The 16481-nt window shown below is 26.2% G+C and overlaps 6 protein-coding genes across 6 annotated transcripts; 3 read left to right on the top strand and 3 right to left on the bottom strand. All coding sequences in view use genetic code 12, as the record gives it.

The window, feature by feature from the left end:
* Nucleotides 1–96: 96 nt before the first annotated feature.
* On the bottom strand, nucleotides 97–2169 carry KGF54_005571 (uncharacterized protein; the record flags this gene model as incomplete). The annotated part of the gene is made up of 1 exon (XM_051766382.1): nucleotides 97–2169. One exon carries the CDS (start codon nucleotides 2167–2169, stop codon nucleotides 97–99), a length of 2073 nt encoding a protein of 690 aa, XP_051617344.1.
* Nucleotides 2170–5187: 3018 nt separating this feature from the next.
* Nucleotides 5188–6768, top strand: ERG5 (C-22 sterol desaturase; the record flags this gene model as incomplete). Its single annotated transcript, XM_051766381.1, has 1 exon — nucleotides 5188–6768. The coding sequence occupies one exon, from the start codon at nucleotides 5188–5190 to the stop codon at nucleotides 6766–6768; it is 1581 nt and encodes a 526-aa protein (XP_051617343.1).
* Nucleotides 6769–6993: 225 nt separating this feature from the next.
* On the top strand, nucleotides 6994–7584 carry TAF19 (Taf19p; the record flags this gene model as incomplete). Its single annotated transcript, XM_051766380.1, has 1 exon — nucleotides 6994–7584. One exon carries the CDS (start codon nucleotides 6994–6996, stop codon nucleotides 7582–7584), a length of 591 nt encoding a protein of 196 aa, XP_051617342.1.
* A 208-nt stretch (nucleotides 7585–7792) lies between these two features.
* On the top strand, nucleotides 7793–11092 carry KGF54_005568 (E3 ubiquitin-protein ligase; the record flags this gene model as incomplete). Its single annotated transcript, XM_051766379.1, has 1 exon — nucleotides 7793–11092. The coding sequence occupies one exon, from the start codon at nucleotides 7793–7795 to the stop codon at nucleotides 11090–11092; it is 3300 nt and encodes a 1099-aa protein (XP_051617341.1).
* Nucleotides 11093–12873: 1781 nt separating this feature from the next.
* Nucleotides 12874–13361, bottom strand: KGF54_005567 (uncharacterized protein; the record flags this gene model as incomplete). The annotated part of the gene is made up of 2 exons (XM_051766377.1): nucleotides 12874–13251; nucleotides 13353–13361. 2 exons carry the CDS (start codon nucleotides 13359–13361, stop codon nucleotides 12874–12876), a joined length of 387 nt encoding a protein of 128 aa, XP_051617340.1.
* Nucleotides 13362–13476: 115 nt separating this feature from the next.
* Nucleotides 13477–13857, bottom strand: KGF54_005566 (uncharacterized protein; the record flags this gene model as incomplete). The annotated part of the gene is made up of 1 exon (XM_051766376.1): nucleotides 13477–13857. One exon carries the CDS (start codon nucleotides 13855–13857, stop codon nucleotides 13477–13479), a length of 381 nt encoding a protein of 126 aa, XP_051617339.1.
* Nucleotides 13858–16481: the final 2624 nt, after the last annotated feature.

The following is a 16481-nucleotide window of genomic DNA, read 5'->3' as shown; positions in this document are numbered from 1 at the left end:
CTTTTGAGAGGGTTTTTACTACAAAACACCTCTTAAAACAAGAGCTAGCTAAAAGTCATTTACATTCATTAAATTAATCTATGAGAATTTATCTATCTACCTCCCTTCATTTTTACTATTTTTCATCAAAGATCTTGAACCGTCTTTAACTATTGGGGCGTAATAATCATCCAATAAAACATTTTCCCATAATGTTGCTGCACCAATATTACATCTTTCTAATCTTATAATCAGTTCATCATTTTTTTCAATTCCTAAAATATAATTTCCTTCACCAACACTATCTTCTGTATTCCATAATCCCTTTAAATTATTATCATATCTACTTATTAATTTCCCAATAAATTTTAAAATTGCTAGCGAAGTCTTTTCTGGAGTTTGTAAAGCCAAAATATATAATCTTTTAGTGAATGCAGTTGCTCTTGAGATTGTACCATTTTTAGATCTGAAAAAAATAAAATCTAAACAACGTAATAATAATTCTGATTTTGTTGATACATTAACTGCTGGTTTTGTTAATTCTTCAGTAATTGGGTCTGCTAACCTCAATGTTTTATGACTAAATTCTAAATCCGAATCTAATGCAATATCTGTCAATAATTTATATAATGTATCAATAAATGAACTAAAATCTATTGCAATTGGTAATCTACCCATTGATCCATGGTTCAACACTAAAGAAAAAGATGTTGCAATACAAAGTAAAATGATTCTTATTTGTTTACCAGTATATATTCCTTCTTCTTCATCAACAACATCAACCATAATTTCTCTTAGTACTTGTAAAAAATCACCTAATAAGTCAAAATTTGCCATTTGTCCATATCTACTTAATCCTTCCAAAACACTTCCTATTAATAAAATTGCATCATCATTTTCAGTCCCTTTTTGAAATGAACCTTGACTAGCTTTTAAAATTTCCAAATAACTCATTAGTACCATTTTCAAAACTTGTGATTGATATTTTTCTCTTTGTTCTATGGTTATTGCTTGTTGAGCAGTTCTCATTTCTTCTTCAATTTCTTTTCTTTCTTTTCTATTTTTACGTTCTTTTTTAGAAAGATGTACTCTATCTTTTTTCTTTAATTTTGGTTTGAAATCATCTTTGTTTTGGTTTGGATCATAATCTTCCAATAATGAAATGGATAAGAAAACATTTAGTACTGACTCATCAACTCTGAAATTCTTACTTTTTATTGTTTTAGATATTATTTTAATAATTTCAAATGTGATATCACCGTGTTCTTCATCTTCTTTAAGTAATGTTTCCAAAACCCTAATTGATTTTATAAATATAGGTAAATCTTGTTGTTGTTTTGGTTTTTTATTCAATCTTTTGATTAATATAGTAAATAATTCTGATCTATAATTAAAATGTCTTAATGATGATAGACATAATTCAGTTGCTGCTTTTAATGCTAAATTTCCTCTTTTCAATTGGTCACTTGTAATTTTGTTGTTATTTAAAGAATTTGAATAGGATATTTTAGAATGTTTATATAACAAATCAATATATGATTTGTAATTCACAACTAAAGATTGTTCAAATTGTCTTAATCTTGCAATCTCTCTACTTACTTTTTCTCTTTTCTCCATATCTGTCAAAGGTCTTATTTTATAAGAAGGTGCTAATGATTTGAAAATAGGTATCAATGACATTATTACTAATTGTGAAGTCATAAAATTTTTGGATTCACTCATTTTTCTTAATCTTGTTAAACATGTGATATTTTCCTCGGGGTTTTCAATCAATTTTGATGCTAATTCTGCTATATCTTCTTTAGTTTTAATAAGTTTTTCTTGTGGTGATAAATTTGCATAATCATCGGGTTCTTCCTCCTCCTGTTCTTTTGTTTGTTCTTCTAATGGCTCTTCCTGTTCTTCTTCTCCCTCGTCTTCTGGTTCTTCTTTTTTTATTACTTCTCTCAACACTCGTTCTACGGTACCATCAATTCTCTTTATAGGTAATGACTCGACCATATGTTTTTCTTTCATTTCTCTTGGTTTTAATTCATAATCTTGTTCTTCATCCTCCCAATTATTTGATTGATCTTCTATATCACTAGTTATGTCTTCATTAAATAATCCCATTGATAATTTTGCATCTTGATCTTGTTTGATTTTCTTTCTTCTTTCTAAATCTTGGGTTTTAATTTTTCTTTTCCCCATTGAAGATGATGTTGTTTGACTGTTTAAATTTTGGTAGTACTAAATTAATTTTTTTATTTTTGTTAAGAGATGAGTGAAATAATCAAAATATAGTACAAAAATAAATTAGTTACTGAAAAGTCTATCTCAAATAATGTTCTTCACCAAATATTTGTAAAGACTATAATCTTTGGTGACGTACCTATGTAGTTACCGTCATAGCACTCGTTTTACTTGATGAAACTTTATTGAAATTGAATTTACTGCACTTGAACAGTGATTATACAAAAAAAATATTTGTCGATGTATCAGGAGCAGATTGAGATTAGTCCAACAGACATCCTATAGTACATTTCCATTGTGTGAAGTATGAAAGGGTGACAACGTATTTTCTCAAATATTTGTGTATAAAAATCACATTACTGGGAATTTGTGGTGAAATAGTAAAGTTGACCATTGCCTTGAGGTGTTGTGTTACTTTACCAAGTATCAACCGATAACTATCTTATGAAAACTATAGCTTCCAAGAACGTTTAATATCAACAACAAAAATGATTGTACAATTATTGCGAAAAATTATTGACCCTATTTGATTCATGTTCCATGAAGAATTACCACATTCGCTTAGCAAAAACGGGCGCGTAATACCTCAAAACCCAAATGCTGGTGAAGATATTTTTGTAGAAGAATCAGAAATTTGCAAATGTAATTTTTAAAGGGAAAATTCACTGATTAAGTTCTTTAAATTTTATAAATTAAAACGGAGTGAATAAGCGTAATTCTTTAATACAAGAAATATAACATTATAGAGGGACTTTTGTCATTCAATCGAATAATTTCCATCTTAATAATGTTTCATTAAATTTGGAAACACTTTTATAACAATCAAAACGCCTTATCAAAAACTCATTCTTTCACAAATTACATTTTTGATACTTAAATTTTATTTTCAAGTTGGCTGCAAATCTTTCGTAAATTTTAATATCAAATACGAAAATACTAAAAAATAATTTTCACACGAATAATGTTCGTATATTGAACCCAATTATTAAGATAAAATTTATATCTCGATCCAGGGCTCACTTCAGGGTGAAAAAGTCTGGTATTATTGACTTTCGAGTGTGATAGATTTCCCACCTTTTCTGATTTTTGTGAGCCGGTAACATTGATTGATCTAAATTTGCTAGGGAATCAGTAAGAATCACCAAAAATCTAATATTTCAAGATAATCTCTACGATTGAGCTTATGTATAAAGATCATGAAGATTGATATATTTTATGTGGTCAAAAGAAATACATCAACCCACTCTTGAAGCAACTATAACAGACAATCTATTCAGATTAGTTTGATTCAAGTATGTACAAAATTTTGAGGAAAAAATGAAGGGATAACTAAATAACAATTAAATCATATATTACAAAATTTGGCTCAAAATTTTAACTCTGAAACTTATCTTGAGGAGATTTGACTAAAAGTGTGTATTACTTTACTTCATACCATTTTTAAATTAATTGGCAAACTTTTGAGGGTAAAAATGTTTATAGTCATGAAGAACAAAAGAATTTTAAATTATTTGCATTAGCCGTGATGCAAAAATTTAGTACAGTTTTTGTTCAAATTTTTAAAACTTTAAACATATGTGTATGAGATGAATCTAAGTCAGTAAGATTTTACATTCTTCATTTCATTTTCATATTCAATTGAATAATGCTAAATAAATGTTTTGAGCTAAATAAATTGATATTAAGAAAAATATAATAATTAGAAGAAGTATATGTAAAATAAGGTAATCTCATTCTTTTCAGTTCGCTGAAATCAAACACATTTAATGACAGTTTCATTATGATTTTATTTATTGTTGTTAAAACTTAATATGATCAATACACTTTTCATTTATAAATTATTATAATAAAATCTGAAAAAATTAAATTCGGATAATTTCTGAAAAAAATTTAAACGGATATTAGATCGGATTAGATTAAAGATTTAAATTTAAGTGGTGGCTTTAGTCTACTCGTATAAATTTAGAATTGATGAGTTAAACAAAAAAAAAAAAATAAACGTTTAAAAAAAATATAATAAAATCCATCGGATATAAAATTAAAAGTCTTTGTGTTTGACGTATAAAATTTTTAATAATTTATAATACGATGAAAATGAAATTAAACAGTAAAAAAAAAAAAGAAATAACTTGAAACACACAAACAAATTACAACCCTCTAAATAAGAAATTATTTATTAAAGATCAATTGCCCCCTGTTTTCAATGAAATAATATCTTATGAATTTTCTAATTCAACAATTTATAAATATTTATTTTACAACACCAACCCTTAATAACTTTTTCAAATAAAATTATATGTAATTATATTTATTCTTATTCTTATATCTATTATAGATTTTCAATATTTTCTTATCGTATAAATTATTTATTTTTTTTTTATTCTAAACGAGAGAGAAATACAAAAAAAAATAATTAAAATTTTCATCTTTTATTTTTACAGATAGAATTTATAAGATTTTTTAAGATCTCTTAAAATGAAAAATTGATTAGATTGACTTATATAAAAAAAAAATATAGATTTAATAAATACTTATATATCTGTTTTATATAGATCTTAAAGAATAAATTGCAAATACTTTAGATCTCTTGAGACTTTTAATTCCTTTGATTATTTTTGAAATAATCTTAAACGATTTATTAATCATTTAATAGTATCGGTTAGAAAATAAAAAACCACAACAATACAAAGAGACAAAAAAAAAAAACTTTTTTTCTTTAATTAAATTTTATTTATTTTCATCTTCCTTCTTTTCTATTTCATAATATCAATTAATAATACTTATCATTTGGTAAGATCATATCTATATTATACTCTTATTATTAATTTTAAATAATTTAATAAGAGTACAATCAGGGGACCAAATTTTTATATTTCACATTCGTTGACTAAATAATTCATATAACGTTATATTTTAATAATTATTCAAAAATTATTTCCTTTTAACCCGTATCACTTCAAACTATCAAAATAAAAAATGAATTTTAATAAAACAACTCCATTATTTGTTGATAAACTATTTAATGATCAAACTAAAACTTTTATATCATCAAATCAATATATAAATTATTTTATTAATTTATTTCAATCAACTACTTGGTTACAAATTATTATTGCATCAATTGTATTTATATTATCATATGATCAAATTAAATATCAATTTAATAAAGGTTCAATAGTTGGACCACCATTAAAAGTTTGGCCAATAATTGGTCCATTTTTAGAATCATTAGATCCAAAATTTGAAGAATATAAAGCAAAATGGGCAAGTGGTGAATTAAGTTGTGTTTCAATTTTTCATAAATTTGTTATTATTGCATCAAGTAGAGATTTAGCAAGAAAAATTTTAGCTTCACCAAGATATGTTAAACCATGTGTTGTTGATGTTGCTGTTAAAATTTTAAGACCAACTAATTGGGTATTTTTAGATGGAAAAGCTCATACTGATTATAGAAGATCATTAAATGGTTTATTTTCAAGAAAAGCTTTAGAAATTTATATTCCAATTCAAGAAAAATATATGGATATATATCTTAATAAATTTATAAATTATGATGGACCAAGAAAATTTTTCCCAGAATTTAGAGAATTATTATGTGCATTAAGTTTAAGAACATTTTGTGGTGATTATATAACTGAAGAACAAATTGCATTAATTGCTGATAATTATTATAGAGTTACTGCAGCTTTAGAATTAGTTAATTTTCCAATTATAATACCATATACTAAAACATGGTATGGTAAAAAAATTGCTGATGATACTATGAAAATTTTTGAAAATTGTGCAGAAATGGCTAAAACTCATATAAATAAAGAAAATGGTAAACCAACTTGTATCATGGATGAATGGATTCATCTTATGAAAGATGCAAGAGAAAAACATTTAGATGATGCAGAATCTAGATTACTTGTTAGAGAATTTTCAAATAGAGAAATTTCTGAAGTTATTTTTACTTTCCTTTTTGCTTCACAAGATGCTTCAAGTTCTTTGGCTTGTTGGTTATTTCAAATTGTTGCAGATAGACCAGATGTTGCTGCAAAAATAAGAGAAGAACAATTGAGAGTTAGAAATAATGATCCATCAGTTCCATTAACTCTTGATTTAATCAATGAAATGACATATACAAACTATGCAGTAAGAGAAAGTTTAAGATATAGACCACCTGTTTTAATGGTACCATATGTTGTTAAAAAATCATTCCCAGTAACAGAAACTTATTCAGCACCAAAAGGTTCAATGATTATACCAACTTTATATCCTGCATTACATGATCCAGAAGTTTATGAAGATCCAGATTCTTATATTCCAGAAAGATGGGCAAATCCAGTAGGAGATATGAATAAACGTAATTGGTTAGTATTTGGTACTGGTCCTCACGTTTGTTTAGGACAAAATTATGTTTTAATGACTTTCACAGGTATGTTGGGTAAATTTTTAATGAATTCTGATTTGATTCATCATAAAACAAAATTATCAGAAGAAATTAAAGTATTTGCAACTATTTTCCCAAAAGACGATTTAATTTTGGAATGGAAAAAAAGAGATCCATTGGCTTAATATGATTAGCCAGCTTTAATAATATGTATAGATATTCTTATTTATTTAATTTTTAATTTAATCCAAAAGTGTAATTTGATTTTTGATTATGGAAGTTGTAGAAAAATTTAAGCTTGAGAATGATTAAATGTACGTAGAATCTTTTGTAAATAAAACACAACACAAAATAAAAGTATCAACTTAATCTAGACAACTCTTTTCTAATCATAATTCATTACTTCAACAATGTCTAATCAACAACCAAATTTTAATAATCCACCACCAAGTAATCTACCTTCAATCCAAGCAACCAAAAGGAAATCCAAAAACCGTAAACTTTTTGCAAAAGATATCGAAAATTTACTATATTCAATGGGAGATCAACCATATTCATTAGAATCAACAATATCAGCATTAGAAGATTTATTAATTGAATTCATAACCAAATTATCAACATCAATGGTCAATTACGCCAAAACCCAAGGTCGTAACAGAATAAAATTAAATGATTTAGCATTTGCTCTAAAAAATGATCCATTAAAATTAAGTAGAATGTTATATATTTTAGAACAACAACAAAGAATAGAAAAAGCTAAAAAATTATTTGAAGAAGATAATGATAAAGTTAAAATGGATGATGATGATGATGATAATAATAGTAATGATGAAGATGATGGTGAAAATGATAATGATGAAGAAAATTTACAAAATGATGATAATCAAAATTTAACTGCTACTGGACGTAAAAAATATAAAAAAAGAGCAGTGGAATATGATGAAGATGGTAAACCAAAGAGAAAGAAGTATAAGAAAAGGGAAAAGAAGGTAAAAGAGTAAAACATAATCTGGTTTTGATGTTTAATAGTTTAAGTAATAAAATGCTTGTCTCAAATTGATATTCTCTGTCATGACAATCTAATCGTATTTGTTTTAAAAATCTTGTGCAGCTTAATTACTAAGTAAATCAGATCAACTATACAACGTTTATTCCATCATTTTTACAACATAGTAAAGTCATAAACCGCTAGCAGGAAAACATATCAAGATGGCCGCGGATATAGATCATACTTGTCGTATTTGTCGAGGAGAAGGAACTCCCAATCAACCATTATATCATCCATGTAAATGTCGAGGTTCAATCAAATATATTCATCAAGATTGTTTATTGGAATGGTTAAAGCATTCGAATAAATCTACTGAAAAATGTGATATTTGTAATACAAACTATAAGTTCAAAATCATTTATGATCCAAATATGCCAAAAACTATACCGTTAAATTTAATTTGGTCAAAATTTATTCAATTAATTTCAGATACTTTTATTAAAATGTTAAGTATTTCATTATATATTACATGTGTTTTGATTCAAGTACCTATTTTTTGGAAATTTTGTGGTAGAATATATACTTGGGCAATAGATGGGAGTTTACCTATTAATAATCAAGATTTTTTAAATGCATTATATTTTGGAGAATATGATATTGTTTCATTAATTAAAAATAATTCTAATATGTCAAGCCTACAACTAATGTTATTAAAATTGAGAACATTTTTCAGTTATACTTATTTCAGTGGTGTAAGATACTTAGTTGTTGCTATTATAGTTCATATTGCATTATTTGTTGAAAGAGAATGGGTTATAAGAGATGAAGGATACCTTAAATTATTACATAGAAAGATTGGTAAAGAACCCAAAACAAAATTAGTTGATATGTTACAAAATGCATTGGATAGTTTAAGAAGAGGTGAAAATGAAGATCAAAGAAATGCAGCAACAAATATTCAAAGATTAGATCAATTAAATAGAGCAATAAATGATTTACAAGATCAAGGAAATGATCAAATGATAAATTTTGAAGAAAATTTAAGAAGAGCAATGAATAGAGGAGAATTATTTAATGGTGATAGAAATGAAGAAAGACAACACATCTTAAATAGAGTTGAAGATTCAGATGGAAGTGATGAACCAGTTGGAGAAGATATTGAAATTTTAAATGAAAATGACTTGGTGGTGGAAGAACCAGAACCAAATTTATTTGATCAAATGTTTGATGATGAAGAAGATGGAGAAGATATTGATGATGATGCATTACCAAATAATAATAATGGAGCAATTGGTGAATTTTTAGAAATTTTCGGATTTACATTGAATATTAAAACCCCGTTATTTATTATGGTCTTATGTGATGCAATTATTACTGCTTATTTATTTTTGATTTACTTAGTTCCTCATTTGATTGGGAATGGGTTTGTATTCGTTACTGGATTCATTTTAAAATATATTAGTTCATTCACACCACATATAGTCAATGAATGGATTTCAGTCATTAATGAATTAAGAACCACCACCACTAATAACGAAGTGTTAAATTTTTTATTAGCTTCAAGTAATGAAATTTTCATGGTCATAAAAAACCTCATTAATGATTTATTTTTCCAAAAACCACCACAATTAACTTTAGTTGAAAGAAGTTGTTTGATATTAATTGGTTATAGTATTATTATTGGTTTTATTCATCAACTTATGAAACATTTAATTTCCAAAAAAAGACCAATTTTGGGAACTTCAAGAAAAGTTTTCAAAATATTATTTGAAATTAGTTCAACAGCCAAAGTATTTTTAATTTTCGCTATTGAAATTTTTTTATTCCCAGTATATTGTGGTTCCTTATTAGATATTTGCGCGGCCCCATTATTTATGAACAAACCCAATGGTGTCCTTACGTCAAGTAGTGAATTAACTCAAATTAGTTATGTTAGAGTGAGTATATATTGGTTAAGTGGAACAATTTATATGTTAATTTTTGCATTATTTGTTGGAATGGTTAGGAGCAATATATTAAGACCAGGAGTTTTGTTCTTTATAAGATCTCCAGATGATCCAAATGCTAGATTGATTCATGATGCTCTCGTGAAACCTTTAAGTTTACAATTATCTAGAATAGTTTTATCTGGTAAAGTCTACACTGCTTTTATAGTTTTTGGGATTGGATCAGTTACTTGGGGTTTAAGATATTTGGTTACTCCTGATCATGGTAAATATAATGTAATGTTACCAATTCAAGTCAATACAAATTCAAGTTTATTTACATCATTAGCATTTTTTGTTTTAGCAAATGAACTTCAACCAGTAATTACAAAATATATTCGAATGTATTGGAAAAGAGCTTTTGAAATCAGTGCACATAAATTAAGATTATCACATTTTATATTGGGTAAACCAATTCTGCATGAAAGAGGTCATATTATTTATAGAAATTTTACTCAACAAATTTTAGGTACTGCACAACCAGATTATTCAAAACCAGTAACTTATAGAGAAGCTCAAGAAATTTTCAAATCAAATCCACAAGTTAATGCATGTTTTGTCCCTGATGGGTTTTTTGTAAGAGCTCCAGGAAATGATACCGTTACCCGTAAATTCGTAAAAAAGCTTTTTGTACCAGTTACAAAAGATGATAAATTATTGAAAGATGTTAGTGAAGAAGATATAAAATCATCTGGTTATGAAACCCCTTCAAGTGAAGAAGAAGAATTAAATTCTGATGATGTTCACACTATTGTTTATAGACCTCCAGCTTTTAAAACCAGGTGTTATGGACTTATTTTGATTCTTAATTTTTTCGCAATTTGTTTAATTGTTGGAACTATTGTATCCGCGTTGATATTAGGAAGACCCTTGGTATATGCTGCTTCTAGCTTATTAAGTTTTATTCCATATATTGGACCTACAGAAATTGATTGGAAACTAGCTGATTTAACAAGTTTATCAACTGGATTAATTATTGAATTAAAAATTTTGTCAATAGTAGATAAACATTATCAACAAATTGGTACAAATGAAATTAATGATCGACCAAATGCATTACAAAGAATTTTAGATGTTGGAGTATTTAATTTAAATGCAACTTCAACAGTATCATTTTTAATTTCTTATTCATTATGGACAGCATGGATGGTTTCAATTCATATGATTCATTTAAATGGTATATCAATTCCATTTCATTTATTAGCATCAATATGGACAATATTACCAGTTTTAAAATGTTTATATAATTCAAAAAACCTAGATCCAAATTTTAATCAACAACTTCATAAAAATGGATTTTATAAAGTTTTAAAATTTTCCCTTGTTACTCATTTACCAGGTTTGATTTTGGGATATTTAAATAAATCTAAAATGAATATAATTTTCACTTATCTGTTTTTGTCGTTTGTGTTGATTAGATCTTTTGGTACTTCAATTAAATTATATAAAAATTTAAATGAACAAGTTAAAATTGAAAAATTTGTTAAAGGTAGAGCTATAGAAAATGATGACGAGGATGATATTAATGAAAGCTAATGTATATATGTATAGTAATATTAAGATACTAGTAAAATTAATTAACTGTCACTTGCAATAATCAAGTTAGGGTTCGGAAATAGTGTATTTTCAGAAATGAACCCTTTATTTTAAGGTTTTGTGTAATTTAAATTCATATTGTTAGACATATTCATACGAGCTTATTGAAAGAAAAATATGAAACACATGTTTTCATATTAATTAATTTTAAACTAAATGAACATGTTATAAATAAAAGTTTTATTATTAGAGAAAAGAGATAGAGATAAATACTACAGGATACGGTTGAAAGAAATTGGAATTATATTTTACTTTAATATAAATTAGCAATATTTGGTTATAAGACAATTTTTTTTTTTTGTACATTATTGAATTAAACAAATAATTTTTGGTGATTTGAAATTGTGATTTTTGTGAATACATTAAAATTGTACTAATTGAGGGGCCAGTCCAATTGGAATTGTTGAATTTAATATATTTATGATTTGTTGTGGTAGATTGGGAAAATTGATTTGTTGATATTAATTTTTTATTTTGTAATTTGAATTGCAATAATGATGATTTAATTTTGAAAGCAATAAAAGAAGTCAATTGAAATTTTTAGTCGATTTTGGATATTTTTGTGATAATGTAGAATCAACTAATTAGTTGTAATGATATTTTTTTGAATTGAATATTATTGTGATAATGTAGAATCAACTGATTAGTATTAATGATATTTTTAAGATTTAATTTTTGTGGTGAAGTAAATAAAGAATGTTCAACAACAAAACACGTTAATATTTAAATTCACCTTTAGAATTTTTATAATTTTGTAAAATTTTGGTGTTTTAGTAAATAAAAATATTAGGTACAACAACTAAAACCATATAATTTAAATTTTATCAAACACCTTAGTATCGGAATCAACTGATTAGTATTAATGATTTTTTTTAGATTAAATAATATTGTAATAATGTAGAATCAAATGATTAGTGTTAATGATTTTTAGTCGATTTTGAATATTTTTGTGATAATGTAGAATTAACTGATTAGTTTTAATGATACTTTTTTGAATTGAATATTTTTATGATAATGTAGAATCAACTAATTAGTATTGATGATTTTTTTTTAAATTGAATATTTTTATGATAATGTAGAATCAACTGATTAGTATTAATGGTTCTTTTTTAGATTGAATATTATTGTGGTAATGTAGAACAACTGATTAGTATTAATGATTTTTTTTTAAATTGAATTTTTGTGGTGAAGTAAATAAGAATGTTCAACAACAAAACACATTAATATTTAAATTCACCATTAGAATTTTTATAATTTTGTAAAATTTTGGTGTTTTAGTAAATAAAAATATTAGGTACAACAACTAAAACCATATAATTTAAATTTTATTAAACACCTTAGTATTGGAATCAACTGATTAGTATTAATGATTTCTTTTAGATCGAATAATATTGTAATAATGTAGAATTAACTGATTAGTATTAATGATTTTGAATTGAATATTATTGTGATGATGTAGAATCAACTGATTAGTGTTAATAATTTTTTTTAAACTGAATATTTTTGTGATAATGAAGAATCAACTGATTAGTATTAATGATATTTTTAAGATTCAATTTTTGTGGTGAAGTAAATAAGAATGTTCAACAACAAAACACACTAATATTTAAATTCACTTTTAAATTTTTTATAATTTTGTAAAATTTTGGTGTTTAAGTAAATGAAAATATAGGTACAACAACTAAAACCATAAAATTTAAATCTTATTAAACACCTTAGTATCAGTCCTTCTGCATCAATACTTTTATTCTTCCTTTAACATACATTTTTAATTTTGAGAAAACTTTTTTAAACCTTGAGAAAGTATTATTTATTTCTATTTCTTCATCTTCTTGATATTCTTCAAAATAATGGAAATGGTTATGTTGATCAAATGATTCACCTTCAACACTTGCATATGATACATCTGCATTGAAAAATCTGTGTTGTTGTTGTTGTTGTTGTTGATGATGTTGTTGTTGTTGCTGATCTTGAATTTCATCTTCGTCTAAATCAAATCGAGTATAATTAAAGCTTGGTTCATCTGAACTTGTATTTGCCCAATCATCCGAGTAAAAATGATTATTGTAAAAATGTTCATTTGAATAATGATGTTCTTCCTCATTAAAACTAAAAAAAGCATTTCTAGTATGATTATTATAAAGATGTTCATTTGAATAATGATGTTCTTCTTCTTTGAAACTATAGAAAGCATTTTCACCATCATCATATATGCTTTCCAAATCTTCAATATATGATTGTTTTATGATGGGGAGGCTTTGTAAATCTTTTTGAGTGGGTTCTTCAAATCTTGGTCTGTTGTTTATAAATGAGTTTTCCATGTCTTATTCTTCATTAGATGGGGTAATATATTTGATTAAAGCAAGTTCTTGTTTATTGTCTTCTTGCATTTCTTGTATTACATCTTCATTTATCAGATTTTTTAATTCTTGTTGTTGTTGTTGTTGTTGTTGTTGTTGTTGTTGTTGTTGTTGTTGTTGTTGTTGTTGTTGTTGTTGTTGTTGTTGTTGTTCTGGTGGTGGTGGTGAATCAACTTTTTTTGCTTTTCTATTTTTTTTGAATAATTTTTTGAGAAAGTTGTGGTGTTTTTTATCAGTTGATGATGAATTTGGTGATGATCCTTCAATTGATGATGACTCTGGTGATGATGATTTAGTTGATTTTTTGGAGTGGTGGAATAATGAAATTTTTTTGAAAATTGACATAATTAATAAGTAATTGGAAAAAAGTTTGAATTTAATAATAATAAAGTGGATTGAACTTATAAACTCTCACAGTCAGAAGAAGTATGCTGTGAAGCTGTGGAAAAGGTGAAATTTATTATTAGTGAGAAAGAAGTAAAAAAAAAGTGACATAAATTTTGAAATCGATTTGGGAAAATCTTGAGAATTTATATTTGGTGATTTTTGTTATTTTGTAATGCTATCTTCAACTTTAAGTATGTGGCTCGTTAGTATGTATCTCAATTGATGCAAATTTAGACCCTAAATAACCCTAAATAAATTTGGAATGCCGATTTGAAGTATTGTAATATTTGGTAGCGCATTTGCAACTTAAATGTATCGACTCAAATCAAAATATAATCAATTCCCCATATGTTGCAACAACTTTTGAATTATATGTTTGTGAGAACCATAAGTTTCTAAATCTCTTAAGGATGCGCCAACTTCGTCTTCCAATGGACGACTGAGGCTTCAACAATTGCATTTCAGCTTATACTCAAAAATTTTTATCAATTGTGCTTTCATGAGATGTCCTCACCTAAAATTTGATAAATGTATGTTAAACCCACTTACAAAGAACTCAAAATTTAACAATCTAATAATTTGAAGGTTCATCATTCCAATTATTTTCTGCACATTCATCAATGTAACGATCACTTGAAATAAAATCCCATATTAGCAACACTTCACACACATTTTTTTACCCATTTATGTAAATGATTAACATCTTCTGAATCACCTCCATGATGACCAAATACAATTTCTAACTTTTTGTGAGCATCTAAAAATAAGTAAAGTTCATCACTTACAAAATGATAATTCCCTTGGTACTTTATGGAGTCAATTAATGGGTTGAAATCTTCTTGATTGCTAAATTGTCCTTCATTTATAACTGAAAACAATTTTTTTAATGTTTTTGGGATTGTAACTCCATCTACGAATTGTCTATGTCTTATTTACTCAACTAATTCTGCTAAGTTTTTAAAAAGATAAAATACTTTCTGTACCTAAATCTCATGCAAATTCAACATCTGCTCCAAAAACCATTTCAGCAATTATTCCACCATTTAATTGCAAATTTCATATTTGAAGTACTTGAACCTGCTGTTAAAAAGACGAGATATGATTTTGAAAAAATTGATCCAAGACATATACTCTTCTGCTTTTGATACGTTATTATGATCTGCTATAAATAAAACTTTAATTAATATCTGTATCATTGCTTTACAATAACTTTACAAATGTCTTTATGTCTTTGCCATGACATAACCTGATCGCGGATTTAACTTCGAATAATTGAATATTTTGAAATACCTATTGGATAGTTTTTTCTTCATTCTATTACTTTATTGACTTATCCATTTGTCAGAAACTTATGCAATTCGTATTAAAAACAAGTAGCGCCACTTTAAAGTTTTGAATAATGAGTTGTAAAATGGCAAATATAATAGTTCAGATCTTATTAATTCTTAAATTTTATGATAAGGGAGATCCAATTTAGGAGTTAGACCACATCAACTAAAACCAGGAAAGGGTACCCTTAAATTTAATAACCATGTTTGACGTGAATTAATTGAAAGCGAGCTGTCCATCAATACGTCTATTATTAAATGAACTAAATCTAATGGATCTAATTTTATTAGTTGATTGACCCCGAGGTATGCATTTTTCTTATGTCATTATCCGGTGATGTTTAATTCATTGAAAAAGAAATGATCTTAAATGACTATTAGTAAAACAATTTTGACTTGACTCAAAATTACTTTCGTTAATGATTTAATGTGGAAGAGGCCTTATCTAAGACATTCAAAAATTCTTAATACGTAAACATAATTTCATTAGTCCTCAAATTTAGCGCGTTAAACCATTCATTATTATAACTTTTATATTCAACCATCAAAGAATCATTGTGTTCTACAAGACTTACTCGACATCTGTTATCATATGTTGGTCTTCCAAAATCTCTTCCTTCATATCCTCCACTATTTCGCTATAACCACCGTCATTATTAGTTCTACTGCTAACTCGTGATCTATCCCATACAGAACAAGCAGTTACACAAAAATCTAAGCCAAAGCAGCAAAACTTTTTGACAAAACATTTACAAATTTGACACTCAGATTAAATTTACAACTTTCAATCTATCTACCTTTTTTGCATCCTTACTGCAGTACTGAATAATTTTGACCTTAAAAGTTGAGAGAATATAGACTTTGTTCTTTCATATTTTAAAAGTCAATTGGATCATATATGTCCTATGAGTAATGAATCAAGTTGAGATCAAGGATTATGTGGTCAGCTGAAACAAATTTTGTAATTATTAGGTTTCAAAAGATGAATGAAATTTAGATAAAATCATGCAAATCAACTTTTCCCTATCGTCACTAACAAGAGGTAACATGAAACACAGTGTTTTAAAATTAATTTTTGAATTAAATACAAATGCTATGAATAAAAATTAATAAATCCTATTCGTAGCTTTTGGAGTACTTTTCACTTTTTTTGTAAACTTTATTTTCAACTATAATTATTTATAGTTGTTTTATTGCCAAAAACCAACAAATTGATTGGAAATCAATTTATACATCCATCTTAAAGTAAGTCTT

This window comes from Candida jiufengensis, assembly GCF_024610255.1.
Source record: "Candida jiufengensis strain CBS 10846 chromosome Unknown scaffold10, whole genome shotgun sequence".
Taxonomy (NCBI): Eukaryota; Fungi; Ascomycota; class Pichiomycetes; order Serinales; family Debaryomycetaceae; genus Lodderomyces; species Lodderomyces jiufengensis.
Note: the sequence above shows the minus strand (reverse complement) of the source record. Positions and strands in the feature narration are given on the sequence as shown.